Below are 17,491 nucleotides of genomic sequence, written 5' to 3'. Positions count from 1 at the left end.
CTCTCACGTCGATAAGAATGTGAATTATTTGACCTTTTTAAAATATATTTTTGGACAATATTAATAAATGAGGAACCGTGTAGGTGTGTTGAGTCCCACACCAATTAAGATGTAAAAAATTGTTTTTTTTTGTTTTACATACTTTTGTGTAATATTTACCTCATAAGCTATCTTCTGTAATTGAATTAAGTTCAACGTCTACTTCTTTATCTAAAAGCTCAATAATCTCATCTCTTTTTCACGAGTCGGTGCAACGATAAAACAATTTATATTTCTATTTCAAAATAAAGTTAAATTATATCCTAAAATATAGTACAATAATGTACCCAAGCCGATTTTTCATTATAATTTTTAAAGTAAATAAAAAAAATGATATAAGTCTTGACTCATTTATTACTTGGTGGCATTTTTTTGGGACAACAAATGCTTATTTGAATAATTACTTTGGTGTATATATATTGGTCCAAATTTTCCATGCTCTCAAGTCTCATATTTCTAATTATCCTGCTTGCTTTTAGTTCATTTTCTTTATATTTTTATTTTATTACAATCTAATTATAGCTTTTGTTAAAATGGACTAATTGAGATAATAAATAAGTGAATCTTAGTCTGTCCAAAAGTTAACGAGTTGGACTTAAATAGGCTAAAAATCAGGTCATTAACCCGCTCAAACCTAAACAAACTGAGCGAATCATAATTTTATGAACTGATTTTATCACTCCTGTCCACACATAACACATTTGTGAGTTGTATATTATAAAATTTGTTCAAGATGATTATTGCTAATAATTATCAAAACCTAGTCCTTTACCTTTAAATTTGTCCATTCTTCTTTAATTAGTCATTAGTTTTTTGGACCCCTTTTGACCTTTAGAATAATCACAAAAACATAAATTGCCTTTCCCTTTGATATTTTGTTTAATTGTCTCTCTTCTTTGATTATGTATATCATGCTTTAATTCTTGGTCATTTTTATTTTATGCATAAATAAATCAAGGTTGGGCCTAGATTCTTTGTCTTTATTAATATGTAGTTCCTTTAACTTGGATTATGGAATAGATTTGCATGATTTTATAGTGCTTTGTGTCTTTGATTAGACAAAGTGGTGTGTCATTAATTATAACAAAGATCTAATTAATTAATTATAACCCTAGAAGTGATCTTATTTACTCTATTATTTTATATTATATTATATATAGAGCTCTAGGTACATTCTTTTGTCCGTACACATTCCCTTTATCTTTTTTTTTTCTTTTTTAAGAAAATAAAAACAGCCAAGTGTACGTGTACCTTAGTGTCCATGGTTAGAAAATCAACTAATCAAATTTATTGAAAGGGGTTTAATTAAATTCCCTACATTGAGAAATATATATTATATATATGAAAAATATTTCATATTTCTTTAAAGTTCCCTCGATAAAAATTAAAAATCTAGTTTCACCACTGATTTTCGTGTGGAAGGGAGAAGAGTGTTCAAAAAAGGGAGGGGGAATATATTCAAAATTTCAAATGCAAAACTCTAATTATACTTAAACGAGCATCGAATAGAATATAATGAAATGACAAATTAATAATGTTGTTTTACTTGAGTCTAGGTCAGGTATATCAGAAACAATTCTTTTATCTTCATAAAGTAAGAGTAAGATTTGCCTACACACCACTCTTTTTAGACTTTACTTGCGTGATTACACGTTCGAGATATGTGATGATTGTGGTTGACACATCAACAATGTCATATAGTTGGTAACTTAATCATTATAAACAACTAACTCTACCAAGTTTTCATAATTTGAATTAAATCTTATCTGTTAATGCTTATCACTAAAGTCAAAAGATAATTAATAGGGATATATGTTATAATGACTATGGTTGGTTTTTTCATCATGAGATATTGTAAAAAATCCATAATAATAATCATGCATAATTATATCAAAGTTGTTATAGTGGTGGACACATGATGTGCTTACACTCCCATAGCACTAAAAGTCAAGGCAAAGAAGACATTTCAAACTGTACACACAGTAAAAAGCTTTATAAAAACTTCTAAAGAATCACAAATTAAAAAAGAAAAAGGCAAATCTATGGCCATATCCTGACAAGAAAATCAAGACTTTCTTTTTCATGGCTCTAAACATCAACCACAAAAAAAAAAAAAAACATAAAACTCAATATGAGTATTTTGTAAAAAAAAAAAAAACAAATATGATGCACTAAGCTTCTGCTATGCACAATGATTTGATTTAGCCGGTCCGGATCACCACATTCAAACTATTATACGCATCTTGATTTTATGACCTAACTTTTTGTTGTTGCATCAAGACTCCCCTTTCAGATTGCGCAACTTGAAATTGGTGCACCCCTTTTGATGTTATCCATATGTGTAGTCTCATAAACTGGCAAACCACTTGATGAATAGTAATCCAAGTCAATATTTGGCAAATCAAACAAATCAGAACTTGAATCACTATCTCCATCATCAACATCATCAACAATATCATCAACAACTTTGTTATATGTCTTGTTTTTGTCTGATGATGTTAATAACAATCCATTGTTTGTATTATTCTTATTATAAACTCCATTATTCTTGCTCAACTTCTCATCCAACCAAGAATAATCACTAGTGATATTGATTTTCTTGTGATGTTGATCACCATATGCAAAGCTTTTGAAATCTTTATAGGATTTTGTTGGAGTAGGTGCATAAGGAGGTGGAGTTCTAAATCCACTATTTGATGATGATTTTGAATCACTACTTGTACTATTAGTAGTATTAGTAGTACTATTAATAGTATTAGTAGTAGTATTAATATTACTTGAGCTTCTAAAGCTAAAGTGACTAATACTACTTCTTCTTTTCCTTCTTCCACTTGGGCTTTGATCATCTTCTTGAATATCTTTCAATGATTTCTTTTTCTTTGATGATGTTTGATTGAAGAGTGAATTCAAGAAACTAGCAAGTCTTCCTCCTGGTGAACTTGGTTGTTTATACTTCTTTTGATCTTTTTGTTTGATCATAATTGATTTTTGATGATGATGTTGATTATAAGTTGTTGTTTGTGAAGGAACAAGAAGTGATGAAGAATTTCTCATTATAGGCATATCAAAACTCATTCTTCCACCTCTCAAATTTTGCTTGTTGTTGTGAAAATTTTGATTGTTGTTGTAATAATCTTCATGTGTTGTAGAGAAATAATTTGCAGCCTCGAAAACATCAATCTCTCCTGAATTATTCCTACATTGGATAATTTTCTTGGACATTTTTTCATTAGTAATGGACATGATGAGTACTAAAATAAAGGTGTATATCAAAAGAAAATCAAGATGAAGATATGAAAGATTTTGAGAGTTAAATGTATTTAAAGTAGAAAAAAATGTATATATGAAGGATGTAGAAATGAGAGATCAATTTGTGTGGTTGTGAAGAGAAAACATGAGGTGTTTTAGGGTTATTATAGAAAGGGACACGAGGGAGGGGTTTTCTTTAGAAATTATTTGGAGTTATGGTTGCTAAGGTGAGTTTTTATAGAGTCTAACTAATATACAATTATACATACTTAGCATAAAGAATTTAACATTACCAAAATAATATATATATGTAAGTCTCCTTATATGTTGTGACTTGTAACCTTGAACATAAAAAAGTATTTTTTGATAGATATATAGATAATGTAAAATTTTCTTATGCTGACGATATATATAATATGAGTATTTTTGAACTCTTTTTTTATATAGTAATGCATTGAGGTTTGACGGTAGGATTTAAGTTATACACATAAATATTTAAATATTTTATATTATCATAGTAATTAATGATAACATTAGTTGTCATTTTATTATGTTATAGTTAATATTATTATTTTTAGAAATTCACCTATAATAATTAATTTGTTGATAATAAATTAATTGTATAGATATTTTATATCGTCAATGCATATGACTTAACTCGATAAAGGTATAATATTCTTTTTTTAAAATCAGACTTCAAAGTGAGTATCAGGAACACCGAAAAAATATATAATATAAGCTTTTTTTTTATCCTTCTTATGCTTTGACATCCATAAATTTTTGTAAGCATCATGGGGGGCATGGAAATGTGTATTCTTGGATTCTGATAAGCCTTTTTTTAGTGGGATATTTGCTTTCAACTAGTGTTAATAAAGGGTGTGTGTACCATGATTTTTTTTCTTCCCTAGACCCCCACCAAAAAAACCCAAATAAAGATGAAAAAAGATAAATTCCTATAATTCATGTTTCAACATTCATGTCACAAGAAAAGGAAAAGGGAATTGAAGAAGAATCAAATATAGTTTTTTTTCTCAACAAAGACAAAAAAAAAAAAAGCTAAAGTACTAATTCTTCCATTTACTAACATTTTGATGGATAAAAGTTACCCTATGCATATACTCATTAGACCGAGTCGAGATGATTCAAAATATAAAAAAATAAATTCATGAAAAATCATTATAATCTTATATATATAATATAATTATATTTTCTGTTAAAGGAGTTTATCTGAACCCCTTGAAGTGCGCACAAATTTAACCTGAACACTATTGTTATTTATATAAAAAAAAAAGGATGGAAAAGACACCTATATATATTACTCTTTCTTTAAAGATACTTAGGATTTATTTTTGATGATTTTTATTCTTAGAAAAAAAAAAAGGAATAACCCAAGAATAATATTACTACTAGCATGAGACATACTATTTCTGACAACTTTATATATTGTGTCCTCCAATCTTTGATAGAGAAGAAAAAGGAGTTTATGAAAGCTGAAAAAAACCATGATAGGTTCAGATTGAAGTGATTGTGGCCTGACAAAATATAGCTCAATATCATCGAGCGTTTATCGAAAATATTCTTTCTTTATCTAATATATAAGGATTAAATTATGTATGCTCTACTTTTCTCATATTTCATAATTTGTAAAAAATTTCTGAATGTGTTATTATTTCTGTTGTTGTATAATATGCACCATAGTAGAAATACACTATTCAAGGGTTATTTGGTAAAAAGTTGCCAAATTAGTGGATATATGAGATTAATTAACTTCAATAATTAGGCAAAGTCTTGTCTTATTGATTGACATTTGTTTGAAGAAGATAAAGTCCTAATTAAGCATGCATTTTTGGGAGATTAGCTTTCTTAATTATTGTGGGGTTCTCTAATTTGACCCACCCAAAAAAAGTAAAAATCATCCAAGATTCACCACTTTTCAAAATAACTTTTTTTTTAATCCCTTTTTGATTATTTTTAAAAAATAATTTTTAGTAGATAGAAATAAATATTTGAAAAACTAGAATTTGCTCATGAATTTCTAGTTCTACGTATGATAGGTGCACATAAATACCATAAAATGTCATGTCCGAGAGACACACAAAAATAGATTAAAAAAAAAACATTATGAAAATTATCGTTAAATAGCTTGTGTCTAACAAAATAGTTTTACAAATTGTCATATAAAATTAACAACCAATCTTTGTAATTTAACGACAAAATTAGTTGTTCGTTGCATTCTTTTAGTATAACAATCGAAACTAAAATTCTTTAATTTGTACGCTTTAAGACAATAGAAATCCTATTATTATATATACACAAACACCAAAGTATTCATTCATTATTCAAAAATAATACAAAAAATGTAATATTTTATTATATTCGAATTTTGATAGCTTAAAATTTTCAATTATTTAATAAGTCGTTTTTTGTCTTCTTTCTAATTACTCAAGAAATATCTTAATTAGGGCATTTATAGAGGGTGGAGGTCCCATACTTTAATTTAGTGTTGGCCACATTATTATATGTTGGATTAAAGCATCCAATTTTATTTTCACAACTCAACACACGTACGTCTTATTATTAAAGTCCATTAAAGATGTGATGGTCCAAATATATTTATCATACATGATTTGCATTGGGCAAATAAGTTTTTATTAAACTCCAATAATGTCACCATTCATCTCATATAAATATTAATACCAACGTGGATATGTGAAAAATAAAAAACAAATTTACAATCTATATTATTTGTCTTAGACGATTACTAATCTAAATTATTTTTTATTTCTCTTTTAAAGTTATGTTATAAATAGTAGTAGTATTTTGGTGATGACTCAAAATATAGTAGGGGTATAATTGTAAAATGTATGATCAAACTAGAAATACTTACCCGTTGTAATTAAAATCATAAGTTAGAGGCGACCAACTTATGAGTTTTAGTTGATTTTGTTTTATAAACACTTTTGGTACTATAAATAAATAAATGTTTATAAACTATTTTGATTGTCTTAATTTGTAAGAATATTTGTCTAAATTATCTTTTATTTCAACATAAAAATCTTATTTAATTAAGGTATCACTAATTGGAAGAATAATGGATTTATTTTTTAAAAAAGTACTTTTTTTCCCTAAAACATCTTATTATATTTACTGCAAATTTAATTTGACAAAGACAAATAATATTTGGGACCAAAGATAATAACATCTACTTAGTTAATTTTAGATGTGATCATGACATCTTTCTTACAGATCATTGTATTGTCAACTTTTAGCATGTATAAAAGTCACAAAAATATATAATTTAATTTATAATATATGTCAATATATAGAATTTATTTTTGAACATTCACTTCCAAAATTTCCTGGCATTTTCATCTTTATCTAACTAATTGCATTGAGCTTTCAGCAAGTGACTTTGCAGTGTCACTATCCACATCCCAATCTTTTTGTTATTTTCTTTGATATGTTAATCAACATCGCGATCAAAAAATATGGAATTAGCTACGGAATTTTTTGGGTTCCTACCTAATAAAATTTTCTTATAATTCGTCGATAATCCATTGCTAAATGGGATTAACATGAATTTTTTAATATTTAGTTATGAAATTTTGTCTGTCGCTAATTCTTGTTTTGTAGTAGTATATATACGATTCTATTTTTGACAACTCCACTTTTTTTTTCTATATTTGTTGGTCCAAAATATTGACTTTATTTGGTGATTCTAGCTATATCCATTTGATTGGATAGCATGGTTTTGTTATTATCCTCCTATATTTAATCAAATTTTCGTGTTTTTTTTTCATAACTTGGTGAAAGATTTAATATGAGTGCACATCAATAAAACCCTATTAGGAAAAATAAAATCTAAAAAGAACTTATTTGAAAGAATATACATATTTTAAGCTATTGGATTTTATAAAATTAGCTAGTAGATGTGGCTTGGACTTCTTATTTATTAGATTTCATATTAAGCATGAATCATATTATCTCCTCTTTTACCTTGTTCTTGATTTATGCAATGGTATTGGATTATTATTTACCTTATGTATCCTTATTGATAACAAACAACAACAATAACATATTCAATGTGATTCCACAAATGAAGTATGAAGAGTAGAACGTATGTAGGCCTTACTCTTATCTTTGTGAGGCAGATAAACTATTTCTGATAGATCCTAGGTTCTTATCGATAACATATCACTTTTTTTATTATTATTATTATTATTATCTATAAGACTCTATGATGCATGTGGATAATAAGGAATGAGGATGTTAGCTATTTCATGGGTAAGGATGATCAAAAGTATTAATTAAGTGATAGAATTGTTTCATATCTAAGTGTCATTAAAGCCCACAAAGAGGAAGGTCCAATAGGCTATGATTCAACTTGTGTGGGCACTATTTCTTTGGCCCAATTGGTCCTAACCATGTTTTTTCAAAACCAATGACAATTCGACATGTGTCAATAAGGGTCCCACTTTTGCCTCCCTCCCTTTTGTATGTTACTTAGATTCTAATGAATCAAAATACAAAAAAGGAGACATGTTAGTGTAGCTTTCTTTTAGTTTACACCACTTATATATAAAGTTAAATTCCATGGTTATTGTTCTCCTAAAAGTCCCCATCTGTTCCCTTAGTTTTTTTTAGATCATATGGACTTTTCATTAATAATAATTCCACACAATGGAGGAATCAAGATTGGTCCATGAGTTATGGTGTTTGTGGGACTACTTATCCATGTTTAAAATGTTATAGATCATGTTCTATGGACCAACGGCAAAGAAGGAGGAATCACATACCATAAGATTTTAATAATACTACATTTTATAAGATCTCGAGTTTCACCGACACCGAGACTCTCTTGTATCTATTCAGACTAGGTGAATTCAAAACTCTAAGCCAACAACATTCAAGGGTGTGATCTAATATAGTCCATGAGTGTTTGAAAATCACGAGGTCTCTTATTCAAAATCCATCAGAAAGAAAAAACAGCAAAAGGTGATTAGTACTTTTCCGTTATATATGTGTTGGCGAGAGGTAAACAGATACTTGCAGTAAAAGTAAGTACAAATTAATCTGAACTCCATGATTATAAAAGGAAAACCTCTCAATCAACATAGATGCAAAGTACCATTAATGTACTTGACTATATTGTGGAAAATGTGTGCGGATTTAATATGAAATATTCTCTCTAAATAAATTATTCAATTATTATATGATACAAATATATTATAGTGAATTCGAGCAAAAATGATTTCATATGCAAAGTTACCATTTAAATAGAGAAAATAAACTTGCAAAAATTTCTTTTGTTATTTGGTCCATGAGTTATGGTGTTCGTGGGACTACTTATCCATGTTTAAAATGTTATAGATCATGTTCTATGGACCAAAGGGCAAAGGCAAAGAAGGAGGAATCACATACCATAAGATTTTAATAATACTACATTTTATAAGATCTCGAGTTTCACCGACACCGAGACTCTCTTGTATCTATTCAGACTAGGTGAATTCAAAACTCTAAGCCAACAACATTCAAGGGTGTGATCTAATATAGTCCATGAGTGTTTGAAAATCACGAGGTCTCTTATTCAAAATCCATCAGAAAGAAAAAACAGCAAAAGGTGATTAGTACTTTTCCGTTATATATGTGTTGGCGAGAGGTAAACAGATACTTGCAGTAAAAGTAAGAACAAATTAATCTGAACTCCATGATTATAAAAGGAAAACCTCTCAATCAACATAGATGCAAAGTACCATTAATGTACTTGACTATATTGTGGAAAATGTGTGCGGATTTAATATGAAATATTCTCTCTAAATAAATTATTCAATTATTATATGATACAAATATATTATAGTGAATTCGAGCAAAAATGATTTCATATGCAAAGTTACCATTTAAATAGAGAAAATAAACTTGCAAAAATTTCTTTTGTTATTTGGTCCATGAGTTATGGTGTTCGTGGGACTACTTATCCATGTTTAAAATGTTATAGATCATGTTCTATGGACCAAAGGGCAAAGGCAAAGAAGGAGGAATCACATACCATAAGATTTTAATAATACTACATTTTATAAGATCTCGAGTTTCACCGACACCGAGACTCTCTTGTATCTATTCAGACTAGGTGAATTCAAAACTCTAAGCCAACAACATTCAAGGGTGTGATCTAATATAGTCCATGAGTGTTTGAAAATCACGAGGTCTCTTATTCAAAATCCATCAGAAAGAAAAAACAGCAAAAGGTGATTAGTACTTTTCCGTTATATATGTGTTGGCGAGAGGTAAACAGATACTTGCAGTAAAAGTAAGTACAAATTAATCTGAACTCCATGATTATAAAAGGAAAACCTCTCAATCAACATAGATGCAAAGTACCATTAATGTACTTGACTATATTGTGGAAAATGTGTGCGGATTTAATATGAAATATTCTCTCTAAATAAATTATTCAATTATTATATGATACAAATATATTATAGTGAATTCGAGCAAAAATGATTTCATATGCAAAGTTACCATTTAAATAGAGAAAATAAACTTGCAAAAATTTCTTTTGTTATTTGGTCCATGAGTTATGGTGTTCGTGGGACTACTTATCCATGTTTAAAATGTTATAGATCATGTTCTATGGACCAAAGGGCAAAGGCAAAGAAGGAGGAATCACATACCATAAGATTTTAATAATACTACATTTTATAAGATCTCGAGTTTCACCGACACCGAGACTCTCTTGTATCTATTCAGACTAGGTGAATTCAAAACTCTAAGCCAACAACATTCAAGGGTGTGATCTAATATAGTCCATGAGTGTTTGAAAATCACGAGGTCTCTTATTCAAAATCCATCAGAAAGAAAAAACAGCAAAAGGTGATTAGTACTTTTCCGTTATATATGTGTTGGCGAGAGGTAAACAGATACTTGCAGTAAAAGTAAGTACAAATTAATCTGAACTCCATGATTATAAAAGGAAAACCTCTCAATCAACATAGATGCAAAGTACCATTAATGTACTTGACTATATTGTGGAAAATGTGTGCGGATTTAATATGAAATATTCTCTCTAAATAAATTATTCAATTATTATATGATACAAATATATTATAGTGAATTCGAGCAAAAATGATTTCATATGCAAAGTTACCATTTAAATAGAGAAAATAAACTTGCAAAAATTTCTTTTGTTATTTGGTCCATGAGTTATGGTGTTCGTGGGACTACTTATCCATGTTTAAAATGTTATAGATCATGTTCTATGGACCAAAGGGCAAAGGCAAAGAAGGAGGAATCACATACCATAAGATTTTAATAATATTACATTTTATAAGATTTCGAGTTTCATTAAGATTTTAATAATACTACATTTTATAAGATCTCGAGTTTCACCGACACCGAGACTCTCTTGTATCTATTCAGACTAGGTGAATTCAAAACTCTAAGCCAACAACATTCAAGGGTGTGATCTAATATAGTCCATGAGTGTTTGAAAATCACGAGGTCTCTTATTCAAAATCCATCAGAAAGAAAAAACAGCAAAAGGTGATTAGTACTTTTCCGTTATATATGTGTTGGCGAGAGGTAAACAGATACTTGCAGTAAAAGTAAGTACAAATTAATCTGAACTCCATGATTATAAAAGGAAAACCTCTCAATCAACATAGATGCAAAGTACCATTAATGTACTTGACTATATTGTGGAAAATGTGTGCGGATTTAATATGAAATATTCTCTCTAAATAAATTATTCAATTATTATATGATACAAATATATTATAGTGAATTCGAGCAAAAATGATTTCATATGCAAACTTATCATTTAAATAGAAAACATAAACTTGCAAAAACCTATTTTTAATCTATTTTTATTTATTTATATAACTAAAATAACATTTATATCGCGAATTCGATCACACTTGTTGTCCTAGTACTGTCCTTGATTGATTGATTGAACTTACTTGTTACTTATCAGAATTAGTGTAGTTGGTTGTTTAGAAGCCCACCAAAGGGCCCAATGATGAGACCAAACTGGACATGAACGTCTTAAAGGAAAACTAAGCCCAAAACTATTTGTTAGTCCTAAAATCTTTTAAATTGCACAAATAATATATATATATATATATATATATATACATATATTGCAATAGAGATGTCAAATAAGCGAGTTTTGAAGGTTGAAATGGATTGAAGGTGTTAATAAAGGTGGGTCATTAATTCGTAAATATTACTTGGATTGAGATAATCTGAGTCAAGATAAGCTAAACAATTTATTTGAACAGGTTTCTCACAGATATAATATTTGGGTACATATTTTGCTCAAATCAATCCATTTTTTAAATGGATCAATTAGTTTGATGAATCAAAATGAGGTAAATATCAACCGACGGATTAGATAATCAAAATCTTCATTTAAATACGATACTCACAAAATGATAATAATTTGTCACGGACTTAATCTGCTCTTTTTTTTTTCTTATATATATTTCCACTTGAAACTCTTTTTGAAAACACTTACGAAACATGATTTTGATACATGCATGCATGATCTATCAGGGAATACCTTAATATGAATTAACAATGAGATTTATATATAAAATTCGTTAAACAATAATACTTTGGGGGGGGGGGGTAACGATTAAGCTTGTATTTCGACCAAGCAACCCAAAACATAATTCGACTATCTAATAACCATTGCACATGTATCGTTAACTATGTCATTTATAACACATTAAAAATTACGCTATAGGTAATTTGGGTGATTTTTTTTATTTTTTTCATTATTTCGATTCATTTGATTTTTTTTTCATGTCATTTAGGTTTCGAACTCCCAAATAACTCAACAAGTGGGGATAATACGCAGGAGCGCAACTTCAAAGCAATTAAAAGTGAAATAGAAAAAAAGGTACTTGTTATACGATTTTATTATTTGAAAAGACTACCAACTTACTTTTCACACGTGGCGTTATAATATCCACTTACATGTATTTTGTTGGAAAATAGTTGTCTCCTTATTTATTAGTTTAAAACTATAAATAAAGCCGGTAAAATTAGGATTTGAAACTAATGAACATGTATAATATATAAATATATATTTTAATTTGGTTTTAACATAATTAAGTAGAATGGAAAGTAGCATTGCAAATCCGGATCGAAAGCACAACACGAATGGTAATTGTGTAAGCACAGATTTTTCAAGAGAGCAACTCTCGCTCTAACTGAATTTCCTTCTTTCATTGTTAAGCATTACAGTTTTGAGAGTGCATATCTAGACACCTTATTAATTTAGTCTCAACTGACAAGTAATAACTGACAACTAAACATTTCAACTCGTGCCCAATGTGTCTTGTGGAAATCCGTCGACGATGTCGTGACACATAAATTTTGAAGGTGCCTCTAGATGATCATTTTGTAAGTTGGAGTGTTCATTTGACATAGTAAGACGAGTTGAAGTGTCAAAATGTGCATACTGAAAGTTGGAGATCTCATTTGTCAACTAAGCATCTGAGTGCAAGTTTGAGTGGTTGTTTATGTATTATCCCTTGTGAATTTTGATATTCTTTTGAATAATTATGTTCTAAATCAACAATTTATACGTAATAATTTTTTTTAAAAGATAAATACAATGTTTAAAATAAAGCCACTATGGTCAGACTTATACAATTAAATCAAAATTATTAAAGTTATTCTACAACTTAAATTTTAAATAAAACGATTCATATAATTTAATTCGATGCTAAATCAAAGAGATGAGTCATACAATTCAATAAGGTACACCCGTATATGTATCTATTATATTTGAAACCTAAACAAAATGTTTTTCAACCAAAGTCTATATAAAGGAAAACAACACATATCGTACCTCGAAGTCCTAACCAATCATTTTATTGAAAAAAAAAGTGATCAAAAGATAACATTCAATAAATTGATTTTAAAGCATCCATCCTGTAAAGAAAGCGTAATAATTTAATGGTCTAATCTGTAATAATTTAAACTATTTATTAGATAAGATGATTCAACCAATTCAATATAAATTCTTGATAAGAAAAAAGACCACAAAGAAATCAAATCCTACCTTATCTGGATAAAAAGAATGTGTTGTTTGTCCCTCATCTTTGGAAGAATCAATGTATTTAGAAAGAAAAAAGAAAAAAAAAACTTGTCAATCAATTAATATGACAATATAGGATTGGATTTTTCTTGTTATTTTTATAGACAATATATGGTCACAAATACTGTTTTATGATTTTATGTCTGCCTTTATTACTATTTTTACACTGTCTAATTATTAAATTGGAACAGCATCTAACATTATTGACAACTAATAAGATAAAATCAAACATGTTTTTCAACCACAAACTTATCAACCACTAATAATAATTGGTATTTCATTTTATTTTATTATATATATGCCAAATGATAAACTAAAATGGCTTTTTTGAGATGTCCATAATAAAGAATTAATTGATAAAAGTTTGGTTATGAGTTTATCTTTTTAATAGTTAGTTTTGGGTGTGGTATATATACATTTTTTTTGTTGCATAAAAGGGGAAAAGGACTTGATAAAAAAGGGATAAAGTACAACTCATGACACTATATTGTATTTATATAGTCAATTTTTTTTTATGTTTTTAGTTGCATACTTTAAATTACTATTTTTTTTTTTTAGTAGTGTTCAAAAGTTCGATATGCAACATTATACATCTGATATACATTTTATATATTTTTGGTGACAATGCTTAAAATTTGATATACAATATTATACGTGTGTGATATATGTAGCTTATGTTTCAAGTTTAAGCTTATTCGAGATAGATTTGGATAATGAATTGTGTGTTTGGTTGTTGAAATTCGAAGAACAAGTTGATGACTCTGGTTAAAACTTTGTTCATATGAACTTCACGCGAAAATTCATGAAGCTTAGCTAAATAAATGTCCCGATTTCATTATGTGAAAATGTCAGAAGTTTGACTTTGTCAAGGTCGTAACTTTAGTAAAAAAATATTATATTTGAAGTTGGTCTTGACAAACCGTAATATATTTGAAGCTTTGCTAAGATTACAAGTTCAATAAAGAGTGTCTGAAATTAGGTCTTGTCAAATCGATAACATAATTAAGAAAATATCTGAAATCAATCTTGATAAGTCATATCAGTAAAAATATCACAAAAACAAGTAACTAAGGTTGTGTACTTCAATGGGCTGAGAGCCCAGCAGAATAAACGCTTCAATTTTGGTGCAAGACTTTGTTTTGGGCCTAATTAAACATCAAGAAATACATCAAAAGTTCTAGGCACGATAACTGGTACACTAAAGGCATGTCTTTTCCGATCATCTCGTATTTAAAAAAGAATAATTTTTAAAATAATGAGGCATATCTTTCCCGGTTCTATCATACTAAAAAATGTTGTCATTAAAAATAATGAGACATATCTTTCCCGATCCTCTCGTACTAGAAAAAGGTATTGTTAAAAATGATGGCCCATGCAGGTCTCGAACCTGCGACCTTCGCGTTATTAGCACGACGCTCTAACCAACTGAGCTAATGGGCCAATCGATCACTTTTGCTAAATGTTGACAATAGCATCAAAGATTAATAAAAGGCAAATGACATATATTTAATGATCATAAACATATTTAATTATTATCTTTTCATGAGTTTTATGCATCTTAACTATCAGTCTCTTTTTCTACTTGAATTATCATCATTTATATATTAAAAAACACTTGAAAACTGACTAAACTCAGCTATTTTCGTTTTCTATCTAATCAAGTATCATCATCTATTTAACTATGTATATCTTAATACATAAATAATGATATTTCAAATAGATACATATGTAGATGAGTAATTAAGTAAAAAAAATAATCGATAATTAAAATGTGAAACTCGCAAAATAAATATTAGTTCATACATGTATGTGATGACCACCTCCATAAAATAATGAAGACATCATTTCTGTGTTTGTTGACATGAAATAAAATGGAAGGAGCCAAAGGGATTTTGCCAATAAGAAAACGATTTGTATAATTATATTGTGGACCCTTCTTTAATCATTTTTTTTTTTGGTTTTTGACTTCTTGTAAACTATTGCATACTCTTTTTTTTTTTTTGGAGACGTCGTTTGATTGGACACAATAATTAATAAAGAAAGAAATACGTTTAAAACTTGTATCTTTTAACATATCGTATAAATTATATATAACATTTGTATATACCCTAAAATCGAAATATTTGGTTTGCAAGAATTTTACTTTGTAGGGTTTGAATATAATTTTCACTATTTTTTTTCTTTTATGATGAAACTATATTGTCTGTACTATTTCTTTTTAATTAACTCAACTATTAGTAGGTAGATGCTACCTAGAATGCTAGAATCTTTACCTTTGCTTTGTCCTTGGACAATTTCTAATACAATCAAGGGATCTTAATATTGTTGGTGTATAATTTAATTTATATATATATATATATATATACACACTAATAAAAAATGATCTTTGGCGATTATTAATTATAATAACTTAATTATCGATAAATATGTACTTATAGCTTTCAATTAACACTCTTTGTAAATGTTCCTAAAGTCTATAGCGATATTGGATCTAATAACAATTATCTGAATTAATGTTGGTAAAGGTTTTAACACTCTTTGTTAATGTGTATATTTATCGCCACTAAAAATTATTTTTGCTACAGTAATATACATATATAATTTATAAAATAAAGATTAGTACGTAAGTATTATTTTTCTTGTGAACTTTGTGGGACTATGCATAGTATAAAATTCTTTACAATGTAGTGGAGTATACCAACAAAATTATGAGAGTTTATTTTGTTTCATTAAAGTAATTGAACATGACTACCTATTGTAGCAACAAGTTATTAACATGTATGATAAAATGCTTAAAGGTATGGTGGATTTGAAGATGCAGAGGTACATCAAAAAAGTATTAGAAAAATGTGATTATACATAATATGACGCACTTACAGTTTTTTAATTCGAAAATATGACTTTAAACGAGAAGATATGAAGATCGAAGGTTAGTAGGTATTCTTAAAGATCATTTTCCTAAGGCAAGAACATTAAGGAAGATGTAGAGGTATGTTAAAAAAGTATTAGAAAAATTTAATCTTACAATTCTTTAATTCGAGAACATGACTTGAAACGAGAAGATATGAAGTTCGAAGGTCAGTAGGTATTCGTAAAGATCATTCCTAAGGCAAGAACATTAAGGAAAAAAAGCAAATATTCTTTCTTCCTTAGCTAATAAAAAAGCAAAGATGAACTGTATATCTGACAAAAAAAAAATTGCGTACGAATGTTGCTTTTAAGAGAATAATTTATGGATTTATATTATTGTTGATGTTTAACCAACTTTTAAAAAACAATTAATGTTAAAAAAGTGTTTTTATCCGTTGAAAATCAGTTTGTATTTGGCCAATACATTTAAAAAATACTTTTTAGTAACCATTAGTATTTGTCTAATTTTTTTAAAAGTATTTCCAATTGTTTTATTTTCAAAAATATATTATATCCCAGTAGCACTTATTTTTTTTAAAAGTTTATATTTCACTTCATTCAGTGTCGGGTGTCCATGAGACATAGGAGAAGGAGGGTCGAGTTGGAGTGTTTAGTTGTCAAAACTCAAAAGTATCTAGATACACTCTTAAAATTAAAATGCCTACTTATCAATTAAGGTCAAATTTAAGTATCGATTTATGTCTTATATTTTCCTCTCTCTTTTTTTTCGCATTCAAAACTTACTATTTCCTTATTACATTTCAAATAGTGACTACATATTAATAAACAATCGTAAAATGACCATTTCACTTATTTTTACTGAATTAAAAATAAAGAGATTTTTTTTATCCCAACACGTACTTATCTTCCTGTTTTTCCTATAAATTAAAATTCCCTCCCTTGATTCTTGAGACAAGATAGCTAACAACAACAAGAATAGAAACTATCTATTTTTCATCCATTATCATGATAATATACTTTTATTCCTTCTAAACAATATCATGTTAGGGTTTATTTTGGATCATAAACTCTATATTCTCTCCAATTCCATAAACAATGTATACTTGTATAGAAAAAGAGGAACATAATTAATTGATGGGGCACCTAATTCCTTTTTTTTTTTTTTTTGAATTCACAAATTTAGCCCTAATAATAACAAGGGTACAAACATAAGTTGTCACAAATAAA

The 17,491-nt window shown here is 28.1% G+C and overlaps 1 protein-coding gene and 1 non-coding gene across 2 annotated transcripts; both read right to left on the bottom strand.

Annotated features, from left to right (window-relative positions):
- Positions 1-1,960: 1,960 nt before the first annotated feature.
- Positions 1,961-3,578, bottom strand: LOC102588029 (protein BIG GRAIN 1-like E). Its single transcript, XM_006348602.2, has one exon. It carries the CDS (start codon positions 3,280-3,282, stop codon positions 2,329-2,331), a length of 954 nt encoding a protein of 317 aa, XP_006348664.1. The 5' UTR covers positions 3,283-3,578; the 3' UTR covers positions 1,961-2,328.
- Positions 3,579-14,759: 11,181 nt separating this feature from the next.
- Positions 14,760-14,833, bottom strand: TRNAI-AAU (transfer RNA isoleucine (anticodon AAU)). Its single transcript has one exon. It is a non-coding gene; the product is annotated as a tRNA-Ile (tRNA).
- Between the last annotated feature and the right edge of the window lie 2,658 nt (positions 14,834-17,491).

Source organism: Solanum tuberosum, unplaced genomic scaffold (genome assembly GCF_000226075.1).
Source record: "Solanum tuberosum cultivar DM 1-3 516 R44 unplaced genomic scaffold, SolTub_3.0 scf00103, whole genome shotgun sequence".
NCBI lineage: Eukaryota > Viridiplantae > Streptophyta > Magnoliopsida > Solanales > Solanaceae > Solanum > Solanum tuberosum.
Note: the sequence above shows the minus strand (reverse complement) of the source record. Positions and strands in the feature narration are given on the sequence as shown.

What these genes read in the sequence shown, in the direction of transcription:
- LOC102588029 (XM_006348602.2), bottom strand. Translation starts at nt 3,282, where the DNA reads ATGTCCATTACTAATGAAAAAATGTCCAAGAAAATTATCCAATGTAGG.